The sequence below is a fragment of the Aquarana catesbeiana genome, linkage group LG02 (genome assembly GCF_042186555.1).
Source record: "Aquarana catesbeiana isolate 2022-GZ linkage group LG02, ASM4218655v1, whole genome shotgun sequence".
Taxonomy (NCBI): Eukaryota; Metazoa; Chordata; class Amphibia; order Anura; family Ranidae; genus Aquarana; species Aquarana catesbeiana.
Genome location: NC_133325.1, coordinates 98,993,982 through 99,010,401, shown reverse-complemented (window position 1 = coordinate 99,010,401; position 16,420 = coordinate 98,993,982). Strand labels below are relative to the sequence as shown.

The 16,420-nt window shown below is 42.0% G+C and overlaps 1 protein-coding gene across 2 annotated transcripts in view; it reads right to left on the bottom strand.

Annotated features, from left to right (window-relative positions):
* Positions 1–6,488: 6,488 nt before the first annotated feature.
* The window catches only part of LHFPL6 (LHFPL tetraspan subfamily member 6), a 250,560-nt gene continuing 240,628 nt past the window's right edge, over positions 6,489–16,420 (bottom strand). For both annotated transcript variants that reach the window (XM_073613272.1, XM_073613273.1), the window contains exon 4: positions 6,489–11,157. In XM_073613272.1, coding sequence (XP_073469373.1) covers positions 11,039–11,157 — 119 coding nt within the window. In that variant the 3' untranslated portion in view covers positions 6,489–11,038. The remainder of the gene's footprint in view (positions 11,158–16,420) is intronic.

Below are 16,420 nucleotides of genomic sequence, written 5' to 3'. Positions count from 1 at the left end.
GAGCATATGCGTCAATGCCCAGTGTGATGGCCTTGTACTGTGTGGGGATACTTGGTGTTCTGTGCATCCCTGTGCAGGCAGTCCAGTCAAAGTCAATTGGGAAGTAGCAGCTGCATGGACATAGTCGAATGTCACTGCATGGACATAGTCGAATGTCAAAATTTGACACGCAGACAGGAAGGGATGCATGTATCCGAGCGCACAGTGTCTGCATTCGGATCCATGCACCCAATTCTATAGGTGAAGCTCTCTGGTGGATGCAGCAAAAAGTGGCTCAGCATACAGGACCTGTCTCAGCGCCTGTCTGAATGAGCCCTTAGGGGAATTTATCAGAACTAGAGCAGACAGAATCTGCAGCAGCTGTGCATGGCAACCAATCAGCTCACAGCTTTCATTTTCAAAGCTGAACAAGCTGAAGACAGAAGCTGATTGGTTGCCATGCGCAGCTGTTCCAGATTCTGACTGCACCAGTTTTGATAAATTCCCCTCACTGTGTTTTACATTTCTTACTCCTGACTACTGCATTCCAAGTACAGCAGATTTTTTGTCAAAGTGGTTGTCAAAACACAAAGTTTTTTACCCACATGCATTAGCTGCATGAAGGTAAAAAACCTTCTGTGTATACCATAATTTGGTATGTAGTTATGGAGGTGGGCTTATGTGATTAGGAGCTTTCAGCAATTGTTCCTGCAAGAATTTTAGAAGCAATAAAAACGCTTTTCGCTACAGGAACAAGGTAAGAAAAATACATGCTAGGACATACTCTGAAGGTGGAGAGGGTTGTCTGAGGGTAAATTTGGGTCATGTCTACACAAACACTTTAAAGGTACTCTATAGAGTTTTGTGTATAATATTTTCTATGTTTAATGTATTTCTATGTTTATTAAAATGACAAGATCGTGTTTTAACTTTAAATAATTAAAGTGTAACTAAAGGCAAATTATTTTTTTTAAATTTTGCATCAAGTATGTGAGGGTTTTAACCCCCATCAGTTTTTCTGCCATCTGTTTCCCATTGCTGAGATTTCCCTTCACTTCCTGTCCCATAACCAAAACAGGAAGTGAGAGGAAATCCCACCAAAGTAAGTGAATCCCGTAGTGTCACTGGGTTCACCAGAACTAGTGTACCCAATGGAAGATTTCCCCTCTATTAGTGTTCTGATGGCAACCCAAAATTTGGTATTTTCTTTTACTTTCACCTAAGATGATAATGGTAAACAGGGCAACTTGAGAGGATGAATCTCCCTAACAGGAATAAAAACCTGACAAGTGTTATTACTGTCTGTGTCCTGCCGAATCTTCATCTTGAGAATGAAGTAGCTGTATTTTCTCACAAAACTCTGAATAAAGATTATACAAAAAAAAATGACAGGTGTTCTAATCCTGCTCCATTCTATCCAGAACAAAACAAAAAGTTACACTTTAAATATCAATTATTGCTAGGGTTGCCACCTCATCCCTTTAAACCCGAACACCTTTGAATTACACAGGTTCTGAGGCTAATTAAATGCAGATAAGGCACCAAATGAGTTTAATTACCAACTTAAACAGCCACAGAACCTGTGAAATTAATATGTGTTCGGGTTTAAAGGGATGAGGTGGCAACCATAATTATTGCACAGAATATTTTATTTACCACACAAAGATGTCTCTGAGGATGGACACCAGCAACAGGAAAGAGGAGATCTTCGGGTCAGTGTGAAGCAATGCAGTGAGCATAATAGTATAGGGCTGATTGACACTGATGTGCTGCGATTTACCAACATCGCGGGTGCAGTGTACCTGCAACTTTCCTGTGGGTGTGTTGTGTTTAGCCATAGACTTCTATTATACTCTGTGGGTTTGGTGCACTTTCTAAAAGCACAACAAAACTCCTGAGCACTTTACGTGTGAACGAGCCCTAACAATGCCACTGTGGAATGCAACTAAGGTCTCACAAGTGCAACAGGCACTGCTGCTCCTCTGAAAAGCAATCCAAGTGTGTTTGACAGGTGGTGAGGAGGAGATATGTTGCCTCCTCACCACCTGATTTAAACTTTGACTTCTCCCATGTTGTTTGGGTAGATCTCCACCACTTTAAGATTGCCTATCCCTGATCTAGACACTCTCCATGTCTCTCCATATATCTGGTACATTGCATTAGCAGAGCCAGGAACAAGTTGTGAACCTCACCTGATGGGGTTTCCTCTATGGCTGGTATGAGAAGGATTTACATCTTGTCTCATAGACTCTAGCTGAATCCTTTTCCTGAGGGTGTCCATCAATGCATTGTTTCCTCAATGTCATCAGAAAGGTGAAGGACCATTAACCGTTTCACTGCCAAGTCCATACGTCGTACAGACCTACAGGAGTGCCCGCAGGTGGCCAAGTCAGTACAGTCTACAGACCTCCTTTCTCCCTCTCCTATAAGCTTATGGTCAGTTCCATGACCATAAGCTTATATCAGAATTGTTCAGCAGACTCTGCTGAACAATTCTATAACTCTGATCAGCAGATTACAACCCGCTGATCAGAGTTATCAACCCCTAATGTGACCGCCCCCCCACCCATGCCGCCGCTTCCCTGTCCCCTGCCTCTCCACCCCCGCTGCACCCTTTCATCTGAAACTGCCCCCCCCCCCCCACTCTCCTATCCCCTTCTTTACCCCCAGTACTAACTACCCCCCGTCCATCCGCTCACCGCAGCCACCATCATTAGCTGGCATCCCTCCTTTTCCACTCCTGCCGGCTTCAGGTTCTGCATGGGGCCAGATGTGTCCCCCCACCAGTCAGATCGCCCCCCAAAATGCCCCCGCAATCCATCCCTTCTCTGAGCGGCATCTCTCCTTCCCCTCCAGCTGCCTGTTGCTGCTCCCTGCACAGATCTCCATGATCTGTCAGCTTGGAAAACACACGGGGGGGGGGGGGGGGGGGGGGTGCGGGGGGGAGTAGTGCAGGTGGGGGTGAAGTTGGGGCATGGGGGGCTTAGTAAAGTGTAATACAGTGTGATACAGGGAAAGGGACTATATTCAGTCCCTTTCTCTGTCTAAAAAAAAAGAGATATGGGGGTCTGTTTAGACCTCTGATATCTCACCAAAGCCCCCCCCCCCCCCAAAAAAAGAAGACTGTAAAAAAAAAAGTAAAAAAAAACAAAAAACACCAACATAGTAAGACCCCCCAGGTTCACCCGCACTCACCCCTCCATGGTGACGGTCCCTTCCCCCCCGCACTCACCCCTCCACGGATACCTCGGCTTCTCCTCCCCACCAACCCGATCCATTCTGATTGGCCAAGAGGAGAAACCGGAAGACTATAGCGAATATTAATTCCCTATCACAAGTGGGTGGGTTCAGGGTGCAATGCTCTGCGCCCCCGAGCCCAACCTTTTTCAAGCCAATTACAGCCTCGGGCTCTAATCATGTTACTTGAAAAAAAAAAAAACTCATACAAAGTCCTGTGCCCTGCAGGGGGGGGGCGGCGCCCCAGCTCCCCTAATGGACCGGCTGCTCCTGGTAAGACCCCTTTCACATGGAGCAGACTCTGTCAAACAGATCCACCTGCTCAGCGGGGGATCTGTCTACTAATCCCCGTAGGCGTATGACAGGTCCGTGTCCGCTCCGCTCATGCAGAGCGGACACGGATATAGCTCGCTATTCTCTATGGGACGGTCGGATGGAAACAGATCGCCTGTCCATTTCCATCAGATGCCATCCGATCCGGTCTGCTAGATGGATGGGGAAAGGAATCCCCATCCCTCTGTTTTTAGCAGACTGGATCGAATGCAGGGAGGGTGTAAACGGACACATGTACATTTACATCAGCCTCTCCACAGAGAACAATAGGTGGTCCCAATGGGCCTGCATGAAAAACGGACAGGCAGATCCGATCGGTGTGCTGTGTGAAAGGGGCCTAAGGCCTTATTCACACAGGGCATACACAGCGTACCTTCACAGGGATGCACAGTTGTTCCTTGCATCTCTATGCAGGCCGTCCCATTGATGTCATTTGGGATGCAGCAACTGCACCAACAGAGCCATTTTTACATCCATGTAGGTCCGCATGCATGTCCCTGAGCTCACACTGTCTGCGTTCGGGGTCATGTACCCACACGGATGTCAGATTGGGAACAGCAGCTATGCCTGTGCAGCCATCGCATCCCAATTGACATAAATGGGACTGCCTGTATGGGGATGCACGGAATACCTGTGCATCCCTGTGCGGGTAAACATGGCCCTCCGTGGGTGTACACTTTAGTATGCCACATGTGAACGGCCACATGTGAACGATGCTTTAGTACTAATTTAGCAGGAATTGTGTAAGTTACGTAGTGTTTATGTGCAATATTAATAATTTTGGTGTAAAATGTCTAGTTTGAGGGGTCTTTTCAAATTCAGAAAGCTGTAAGTTAAAAAATAAAACCTTTTTTGAGAAATTTTGAGGTACGTTTGATTTTCACCATTTTGTAAAAAGGCACAATTCAAAATTTACAAATATTTGTTATTTATTAACTCCATACAGGTTAAGCTTTTATATTTAGTAGGGATTTGGGAGAAATTTTGTAAAATTAGCTGTGTTTTTATCTGCTAATGATGGTTTTAGTGTAATTTTTGCAAATATATTGGTTTGATAAACATTTGCACAAATACCACAGGGTCTAAAAAATCAGTAGAACCTTCTTTTTATTCTAGAGGTCATATGCTTTCAGAAAATATATGGTTTTGGGGGTCTTTCATAAATTCTGGAAGCTATATGGGAAAACTGAAAACCTTCAGATTTTTAGAGAAATTTAGATATTTACATTTTTGCGTACATTTGATTTTCACCATTTTGCAAAAAGGTGCAATGTAAAAATTTAAACTTTTTGTTATTTATTGACTCCATACAGATTAATCTTTTGTATTTAGTAGGAATGTAGCAGGAATTGTGTAAAATTAGCTGTGTTTTTATCTGCTAATAATGGTTTTAGTGTATTTTTTGCGAATATATTGGTTTGATAAACATTTGCACAAATACCGCAGGGTCTAAAAAATCAGTAGCACCTTATTTTTATTCTAGAGGTCATATGCTTTCAGAAAATATATGGTTTTGGGGGTCTTTCACAAATTCTGAAAGCTGTAAGGGAAAAATGAAAATCTTCAGATTATTAGAGAAATTTGGATATTTACACTTTTGCGTCTGTTCAATTTTCACCATTTCGCAAAAAGGCGCAATGTAAAAGTTACAGATATTTGTTATTTATTATCTCAATACAGGGTAAGCTTTTATATTTAGTAGGAATTTAGTAAAACTTTCTGTTTTTATCTGCTAATAATGGTTTTAGTGTATTCTTTGCAAATATATTGGTTTGATAAACATTTGCGCAAATACCGCGGGGTCTAAAAAATCAGTAGCACCTTCTTTTTACTCTACTGATCATGTGCTTTCCGAAAATATATAGTTTGGGGGTCTTTCACAAATTCTGAAAGCTATAAGTGAAAAATAAAAAGCAAAGGAAAAAATTGCAAAAATGGTCTGGCCACCTGAGTGTACAATATGGAGCACAGGGCCTGGCAGCGAAAGGGTTAAAGTGTATGAAACCCTTAACAATGGACGTCTCATTTTCTCCCTTTTGGTCTGTTAAATATATAATTGAAAGCAATTTGTAATATCTGTTCAATTAATAAACAAAAACGGCTGATCGTGTCAGAGTTTCAGAAGCACAAGAAATGTTATATCAAGAAGAGTAATAAGCCCTTTCAGTTCTTGGCTTGGGACTACAGATTAATTAGTCTTTAAGTTGTAGAGATTGGATGTGGGAAGGTCTGAGCAATTTGGCAAGAGGAAACTGGGCAGGGCTGACACCGCTCACTCTACAATAATGCTGTGTTGTCAGCCCACAACAGGACTTACTAGCTGAGTGTATGGTATTTTTCTGTACTTGCATGGCTTGTAATGGGATAAAATATGAGAAAATGTACATGTATTGAAATAGCTGTACTAAATATGTTTTTTTTTTTTCCCCTATCATGCGCTTTAAGGGGAGACCGTGGCACTGGTTACAGAATGGAAAAAAAGAAGGAAACACCTTAAGGCTCTATTCACACCTCAGAATTTTGTAGCTTGAAGCTCAAAGCTCCAAAATTCTCAACAAACAAAATCCTATGTTTTTATTCGTGGTCGTTCACATATGAGAGCTCTGACACCTGCAACTTGATGCCTGATGCTACAAAGTGTACTGGAGCTACTTTTGATGCAGAATTGGTAATTTTTGACCCCTTAATGGGAGTGCCTGTAAATGCACAAAATTAGTGTTTTTTTTTGTGTGTTTTGGGGCATATTTTAAGCATTTTTAAGCTTGTAAGAACTGTTCTCTCCCTACTGCTAAAACCAAAAATCTAATTGCTGTATCAGTTTCCTAAAGGATATGTTCACCTTTGTCCAATTTTAAGTGTCTCAATAGATCACAGCAATAGGAACATTTTTGTAACTATAATGTATTATGTGTAACAGATATCTGTAATAAATACAACAATTCTTTAAAAAAGTACCATACGTACTTTATTGTTTCATCTACAAACCAAAAGTAAAAGAACCTTGTATATTTACATATTTTATTACAAACTTTACCATGTAATTGTTTCTATTATTTAAAAATTAAAATAAACAATACATAGCATAAAAAACAGCGGATAACTAAATCACAAAGAATGATGTTGATCATGGTTACGCTATGAAAAGGGGGGGGAAAGGAAAACCGCAGTTGTTACCAAAGTAACCAATCATAATCTTACTCTTGTTTTCATACCTACAAAAGGAGTTACAATCTGATTGGTTGCTTTGGAGGCCTACAGGGTTCCTGACCACCACTTTTCTAGAGCAGGGGTCTCTAAACTACAGCCTGCAGGCCACATCCGGCCCACTGCAAGATTTTATCTGGCCCTCTGATATAAATGGGTAATCTGATGGGTACCCTGATGTAAGGGAGGCTCGGGTATAAAGGGAATTTTTAATGTAAGGGAGACTCAGATCTAAGGGGGGCGTTGAAGGGGACTCTAATGTACGTGGACTCTGATGGAAACTGGATGTAAGGGGGACTTTGATGGGGACCCTTATGTAAAGGGGGCTCTGATGTTAGGAGGGTACTCTGATGTAAGGGGAAACTCTAATGGGTTCATATTTTTTTGCTTTGTTTTCCCAACCTTTTTTTTTCTGTTGTTCTAAATCATATCATACTGATTAAAAATAACTCCCCAATATTTGTAAAATATGCGATGCGTAGTGTTGCCAACTGTCAGTATTTTTACTGGCAGCCATTAAAAAAATTGGCATTTTTCTCCTGCCAGAAAATGGCAGTAACAGGAAAAGGTTGCCAGTAAAAAATATGGCTGTGATGCTCGTCTTGGAACTGCGCATGCAAAGTTCCGGTCTGGAAACGGCAATTAACATCCAAGTGCCCTCTACAGTGTGTTCAGGTGGAGCCGGCGGGTCTGGGATGTCTGAGCGTGTTGTGTGATGTCATTATGCAAGGGAGCCAAGCGGAGTGGCTGGAGCCTCGTGTTCAGGTCTGCGGGATGGGAGCAAGGTAACCCGGGAGTGGGACTGTCAGTGCTGTTTGGACTGGAGAGAACTGAAGGGACCACTTGGTGTGGAGAGAGACTGTCACTGTGACACAGGCTGGGACGTCTCGTGTTGGTGAGGTGTCATCATTATATGTGCTGCTGCACACTGCTGTCAATGTCACTGTGAGAGTCAATTTCATGTGCGAGTGCCGCCCATTCTAATTTCTTGCCCTCCTGAGTCCTGTCCCTGAGCTACTTACTATATCGTAAAAGAAATATGTTTTTTGCCTTATTATCTACTTTAAATCATATTGCTAATTGCATATTGTACTTGTTTGTAACCTAAATACTAAAGTTTTCACTTAAAATTGTAATTTTGTAACTTTTGGAAATGCCAGTAAGAACTTGCCTGTGCCAGTAAATTTTGGGTGTCGTGTCAGTAGTTTCAATCTGGTTGGTTGTCACCACTGACGATACGGCCCTTGTACTGAAAAGCTTGGAGACCCCTGTTCCAGAGCAATGAATAAGTCAAAGTAACACATTAGCAGTTTATGTGATTAACTGATTACATGAGAAAATAAGTCTAGTGAATTCCACTGGTACCGCGTTGGGTTATTGCATTACATGATCATATAAAATAACTGTGCTATGTCATTTTGCTGTCTGTAAGAATACACAAAAAGTGTAAGATAAAATAAAACACCAACATATCAAAGAGATACATGTTCGTATAGGTAGGTGCATATACACGTAAAAGAAGACAGTATAAATGGAGATTATTGGTCCAACTAATATTATACACAAATATATGCAACAATGGAAAAAATAATAATACTGAAAACGAATCCCCTCCCGTGTTCTGGTTATTTAGCAACACGGAGGGGAGCAATAACCAGAATGGATTTTCTCCTAGGTAAACCTCCTTGGTGTCCATGCTGTTTTATAGAGGAAAATATGGTTCTGTGAAATAGCTATTATCAGTCCAACATTTGTGTGATCCACCTCTCTGCAACATTTAACAGCTAACTTGACTTCCAGAGAAGCCAAAGGACACGACAGTGTAAAGGGAAAGGCAAGCCTTTGAAGGGAACGCGATTTGCTTTCATTCCGAAAGAGGATTTGCTGTTTTTACTCTACATATGATTTAACAAAGGGAGTCTGGGAAACGTTTCTCTTTTAAATGAAAAAAAGAAACAGATTATATATCAATCTCTAAAATGTTGTGTACTTTTTCAAAAAACCTTTTGATGTAAATAGACATTTTCAAGGTAAAACATTTTTTTTTTCTTAGGTAAAACTGCCATACAATGTTAGCAACAGGGAGTATGAAGCAGCTGCAACCTGGCCCATGGCCCTAGAGCAGTGGTCACCAAACTGCAGCCCAGAGATCAGATACGGTTCTTTGTTTGCTTTTATCTGTTCCTTATGGCACTATTTAATTCCCCTTTACCAACAATGGGGCATAATCCCCTCCCCATCTACAGAAGGTGGCACAATTCTTCCCAATGACAATTGAGCCTATTGAAACGATTCCACCCACTCACATCAAAGATGGGGCACAATTCCTCCCACTAACACCAACAATTGGGCCCAATGATACCAAAGATGTGGCATAATTCTTCCCAATGACACCAATGATAGGGTAGAATTCCTCCCACTGACACTAAAGATGGGGCATTATTTTTTTTCTGCTGACTTTGGGACCTTTTCTACTCCCGATGGCCACAGTCCGGTCCTCTAAAATGTTGAGGACAGTCAACTGGCTGGCCCTTTGTTTAGAAAGTTTAAAGACCTCTGCTCTAGAGGATCCAGATCTGATTGACAGAGGCTTGTCTCTTCCCCTCATTGTGCTAATTGGAAGCATTATGTTATCATGTTTAGTAGCTGTAAGAGGCTCTCTGTACAGTGCAAGACAGTTGTGCACGATAGGTATTGATAAAAAAAGCTCTCCAGCAAAGGAGAAGCCTTGTTCAAAGTCATGTGCATTTTTTGTGCATTTTAGATGGGTGTTCCTCTTTTTCTTTTTTTCAGTTCCTGCCTGTAAGCATGTTAAGTCAATGACGTAAAGCTGAAACGCCAGGAATTATACAAAAGTCTAACCTTGCAGTGGGCCCCCACCCCCGTACTGCAAGGGTTAAAAGCTTGTTTAGTCTAGGGGTACAGGAACAAGATGTAACTCTTACAATCACTCCATCCATATGACTAGTCCAACGCCGCCATCCTTTAAGGCAATGTCAGCCACAGTCACGTGCATGCCACCTCCATGAACACTGCAAGGTTGATAGTCAATAGCCCGGAGCTTTGGACAGAAGAGATCAGCGCTGGGGCTTGCTGGATCAAAGGATAGTGTAAGTAATAACAGCTGATCTCTGCGCCCCTTAACTAAACCAGCATTTACCTTGCTCATTTCAGGGAAAGGGGGATGGTGGTTACACTGAAAAAGGGTAGCTTTTCAAGTTCAGCTTTAAAAACTTGTACTGCATTTTTACAGCGTTCTTAGTGTGTTTTCAGTGTATTACTATTGGCTATAATGGGGCACCCTTCAATCATAAAGGGCACAAAAATATCATTAAAACCTTTTTTATTTTTTCACAGCCTAGATCCAGCCTAGGCTAAATGATATAAGTTTGCCCGTGCATACGCACAGACGCTGCAGGGTTTCTAACAGTCTCTGACGTACCTTCCCAAGAGCCGTTTGCAAGATGCCACAAATGTGCGCATGCTGAAGAAGAGAGACAACTTCAGCAAGGCAACAATGGACTACATGGTACAGTAAGGATTTTTTTTTATATATTTTAAGATAGGGGCAAGGGTTAGGATTTTTTTTTTTTTTTTGGGTGGGAGTTAGGCAGAGTGTTGTTCCTCTTTATACACTATATAAACTATTTTCCCTTTGGTTTTGGGTTACTACGAACATGCATTGAAAAGCAGTTACAATACATTGGCGTGGACGGGTCAATATTTTCACAGAAAAAAAGGGGGGTTTAGAATATTAAAGCCAAAATCTGAATTCAACTATGCCAAGACAGACTGGTTATTAAAGGAAGTTCTGCCACAGATACATATAGGACTGTATGTACATTATATCTACAGCAGTATTTCCACCAACTGGTCCACCTTGCCAGAGATGATGTCAGATAAGGTTCACAGTGTATGCCGCCCTCTGCTTTCCATGTTAGTTAAAAACCTGAAGGCTATACACTAATGAACAATCTTTCTTCATGGGCTAGTGAAAGGAGTTAGCTTGCTCCAATAAGAGACCAATATCTGTGTCCTCCGAATAGCATGGCAGAATTTCTGAAGTAGATGGTCAGACTCAGGACCAATTCTACCTGCAGTGGAGACCAAACACTGTGTCTTTTCCACTGGAGACAATTTGTAAAGCAGAGATCTTGGTTGCAAAGTTGTAAAAGGCTTGACGTTCCTGATGGCAGCTGTTTGGTTGGTAAGTTCCACCGCTCAGTTTAAAGAACAGAATCGTATTCCTCCAAGATATTTCTATAATGGTGGACCCCATATGTGGTTAATATGGATATTGCTTTTGCTTCTTCCCAGAGAAACATGAGAGCCACGTGCAGATTAACATTGCAGCTGCAGCTCCTCCACCAGTACAATAGTAGGCCCATCCAATTCTGCAGGTACCTGGAAAAAGCAGAAAAGAAAAACAATTATATACTTTTTCGAAAATGTTTTTCATCTTTTTGTTGAGGTAAATATAATATATATATATATAGCATATGAATGTTGGATATTTCTTTCTCTCTAGTCAGCAGGTGGAGCACTTGGCTTCCTATTCCCATTTATCAAGCAAATTATCCACTTGTCCGGAAAATTTTGTTGTACACAGAGCTCAATAACTCAAGCTCAAAGCACGTATACAAGCAAATGAGTCAAAGGGAAAACACTGCATAAAAAATAAAAACAGAATAAAACATATATTTCAAAGCATAAAGATGAGATTGCAGATGTCTTCCAGTTTCCTTGTAGCTCTGGCTTCAGTCCTACTTTAACCGATCTCCTGAATGATCCCTACAAACTACCAAGGCTAATTTCCTGTGAAGCTGTCTAAGTACTGCACTTCTGCTAATGCCAGCATTGATAATCACTCACAAGCAAGCATATACAAGGATCTGAGTAATTAGGCATGTGTGGTCTTTCTTACTAAAGATTTACTGTGATTTTCAGACTTAGGCTACTTTCACACTGAAGCGTTGCGGGCGCTGGCGGTAAAGCGGCGATTTACCGTCGTTTTAGCGGCGCTGTTCGGCTGCTAGCGGGGCAGTTTTAACTCCCACTAGCAGGTGAAAAAGGGTTAAAACCAACCGCAAAGCGCCGCTGCAGGTGGGTGTGGAGTGCTGCCCCATTGTTTTCAATGGGAAGGGGCATTTTAGGAGCGGTAAACACACCGCTCCTACAGCGATCCAAAGATGCGGCTTGCAGGACTTTTTAGACCGCTCTGCACGTGCACCGCTCCAGTGTGAAAGCCCGAGCTTTCACATTGGAGTGCATTGAGTGGCTCTTTCAGGGCACTTTGCAGGCGCTATTTTTAGCACTTTAGTGCCTGCAAAGAGCCTCAGTGTGAAAGGGGCCTTTAGGTAACTTTTCATCCCCCTAACTCAAGCTGAATAGTCAGACACAAGCAAGGAGGAAACAAAATGCTAAATACAATGACTAATAACTAAAAAATGATAATATTTAAGGTAAAATATTCAGATTCTTGAACAAGCCCAGCCATTACTGGTTCCCTTAAGGTTCAAATGAAATGTTATCTGAGCCAAGTCAGGATTCAGAAGAGTCTGGGAGATATGTCAAAATGCTACAGGAAACATGTACAAACTGCCTTCTATCACCTGCCAGTAGATGTGTCAATTCATTCACTTGTTGTGCCCTGATAACTTTCTGCATCAAATCTCTTTTTTTTATTTTTTATTTATTTATTTATTTTTATAATTAAATCTTTATTTGGTTTTTTACTTTATTACAAAATTCAACAATAAAAAGGAGGAAAGAAGGTTATAAAGCATTACAATCATAATATTTTTCCAATATTTTATCTTTTCTCGGTTCCCACCTTATGTTATATATCAACTATTTTTTTTCTTTCCCTCTCCACCCTCCTCCCCCCATCCCTTAAAGCGGAGGTTCACACAAAAATTGAACCTCCGCTTTTCGGAACCCTCCCCCCCTCCGGTTTCACATCTGGCACCTTTCAGGGGGGAGGGAGTCTATGCCTCTTCCCGTCCCCACCGTGCTGTCTGCTGGGACACACACGGGTCCCAGAGACAGCGGGGAACAGTTAGGTAGCGCAGCGCGACACACGCTGCAGCGCTTCACTTCCTGATTCCCTTACAGAGAATGGCAGCGGCAGCACCCGAGGACCGTGGGAGGATTCGGTCTCGGGTGCCGACATCGCTGGACCCTGGGACAGGTAAGTGTCCTTATTTTAAAAGTCAGCAGCTGCAGTATTTGTAGCTGCTGACTTTTAAACTTTTTTTTTTCGCGGGACTCCCTCTTTAAGCTCCTACCTAGGTTACCATCTTACTTCCTTCTTATCTCCATGGTCGTAATATACTAGGTAGCACACCTTTTACTATGTTTTTCAACATTTTTTAACCGTTTTAACTAGTATACATTTTCAGGCCTGTCTCATTCAACTCCTTCCCTGTTAGATAGTATAACCCATTGCGTCGAGCCATAGCCTCCACATTTTTTCAAATAACTTGAGATTTCCTCTCTTGACATAAACTATTTTCTCCTTCCATATTACCTCACTTATAATATGAATCCATTCGGTCACCAATGGGGGGTCTTAGATTGCCACCTCTGCACAATCAATTTTCTTGCCTGAAACAAACACCGCAGCACTGCCACTGTAATACTCCTCCTTTCCCCTTGCTCCTTTCTATATCCTAATATACAAAGCTTAGGGTCCAATCTCTAATATTTTATTTACTGTATCAAAAACTCCCTCCCAGTATCGGAATAGCTTTGGGCATCTCCACATCATGTGTATAAGATCTCCGGTTCCCTGGCATCTAGGGCAGTTGGCATCAGCTCTTTTACCAAACATAAACAGTCTCTTAGGGGTATAGTACCTTCTATGTATCAACATCAAGTGTGATACTTTGTGTGAAGGGGAGACTGATACCGACGGTCCCAGCTCCAGTACCCTTTTCCATTGTTCCTGGGTTATCTCCCCTATATCCTCTTCCCATCTTCTCCTCCCATTTGGAAGTTCTAAACCCGTACTTACAGTATTTTATTATGTATCTGTTCATATAACGCAGAAATAAGTCCTCTAGTCTTATCTGCTACCTTTATCCTTTGGAGAAGGGGAGTTTTATTCCATGCTGGTGGATGTGTCCTAAACTGGGCCGCTAATGCATGTCTAATCTGTAAGTATCTATAAAATGAATTCTTTGGTATATTGCATTCTTTTCTCAAATCCAGGAATGTTTTCATAATGTTTCCATCATAAAGTTGTATCAACCTGTTTATGCCCTGTATTTCCCACTCTTTAACCTTTTCTATTAATGCTAGTTCCTGCAAATTCTTATTATTCCCAAGAGGGGTGAGCTCCAACATCCCTGTGTATCCCATCAGTACTTTAACTGTTTTCCAGATCTTTATAACTGCCTTTATTATGGGATTGTCATAAATAAAAGATTCCGCCTCTATCGCATCCACCACAGTATTATGGGTAGCACCTGCTAGCATTATTCTACCGTTTGCACTGCCCCCACCTTCTATCTCACATCCCATTAAATGTTGCAGCTGAGCCACTAAGTAGTAACTTCTAGGGTGAGGCGCTGCTAAGCCCCCCTCCTCCGTCGGTAGCTGCAGCATCTGGAGCCTAATCCTTGCCTGGCCCCTTTTCCAAATCAACTCCCTGAAGAGGGTTTAAATTTTTTAAAACCATTTATTACAAATCCACACTGGTGCATTTGTAATCTCTTGTTAAAAAGCAGTTTGGAGTTCACTGAAAAACAATAGGAACTCAAATTCACTTTCTCAATGGCCCTGTCCAATGAATCAAGAGGCATGGGCATACCACAGCAGCTTGGGGCCTTTATTTTAGCATTTTTCACATTACAAACTCCAGGATTTGTTCTCTGGGCCTAATAGGTCCCCGACACCAGTTCCTGTGATGTCTTAAGTATACACGGTGGCATTGGGTGGAGGACACAACACCAGTATCAGTTGCAAGATCCACCAAGGAAAAGCAAAGGTTCTTATGCATGAAGTTGTCATCATATCTCTGCACACTGGGAACACTGACAACAATATAGTTCTGTAGCTCTTACCTTCCCAACCACTTTTTAAGTTGTTCATGCCATTTCTCCCTACTACATAGCTCAGGTTCCCAGTCCCATTAAGACGCTATCCCTTGTTGGAACCAAGCTGTGCTTGGGCTTCCATGAAATATCCAAGCCTTGGAATTCATCAACAGCTGTATTTCCCATGAACTTTAGCACTGCACTGTAAACATATGTTCAATGTCAGTATGACAGATAGACCGGGGCTGTACAAAACACAAGAGCCAAGTAGCCAATGCACTAAAAACACGACTGCTTTCTTTTCTATTCTTTTCAGTTGCTGTCAGTGGATACATAAGAGGCTTGTTGTTCCCTATATCAGAGGAGGTGCAGAATTTTGCATTCATTTATGAACACATGAATTAGACTATAAACTGCTCAAGGGAAAAGGCTGATGTGAACAGTTTACTGAACCTTGTTAAAACTAATTTTTAACACATCCCTTAGTCCTTCCCTTCACCCATGCATTTTTTTTTTCCAGATGTCTCCAGGCTAATAACATGACATGCAGGGTTTTCTCTCTCTCCAACGCTAGGAGATCCTCCATGATGCAGAAAGTGTAGTTGGTGTCATGATATCAGTGCAGTTCTCCACATCCTTTTACTGTTAGTGCAGGGTAAAGTGGTGGTGGGGGTGGTGGGGGGGGGGGGGTTAATGACTCTGTACTCACAGAAGTGGGTTGAATGACACTGGGCACCATTTAACCCAAAAGAGTCCTAATACTGGACAGCAGACTGCTGAGTCTGTGGGTGACAATGCCAGAAAGGAGGCGAGTATGAAAGCACAGCTCCTTTTTGAGCAGGTAGGGTATCTTTTAAAAAATCCTGGAAATGGGCTTTAAAGAAAACCATCTGTACTGACACCACAAAGCTCCTAATTCCCTCCCTGGTCATCTCGCCTCGATCATTGCAGCTCCCTCCTTATTGGCTTTCCTTTAAATAGGCTATCCTCCCTTCAGTCCATCATGAATGCTGCTGCCAGACTCATCCACCTTACCAACCATTCAGTATCTGCTACCACTCTCTGCCGATCCCTCTACTGGCTTCCACTCCCAGCAAATTAAATTCAAAATAGTAACAACTTACAAAACCATCCACAACTCTGCCCCCAGCTACATCACTAACCTAGTCTCAAAATGCTAACCAAATTGTTCTCTTCGTTCTCCCCAAGACCTCCTGCTTTCTAGTTCCCTGTCACCTCCTCCTATGCTTGCCTCCTACACTGTCCACTTTTAGACGATCCCTGAACACCCATCTCTTCAGAGAGGCCTATCCTGCCTCCACCTAACAACTGCACTACTATTATTTTCTCCATCAGCTTATCCCCCACAGTTATTACCTTTTGTACTGCTTGACCCTCCCTCTTAGATTGTAAGCTCTAATAAGCAGGGCCCTCTGATTCCTACTGTATCGAACTGTATTGTAATTTGTACTGTCTGCCCTTATGTTGTAAAGTGCTGGCGCTATATAAATCCTGTATAATAATAATAATACTGGGGAAGTGTGGAAGCTGCCAATGCTCATCTTTGCTTCTGAAAATACTAGCTTACTGGTTGTTATCCTGATCCAATGAATCAAAGACCATCTATT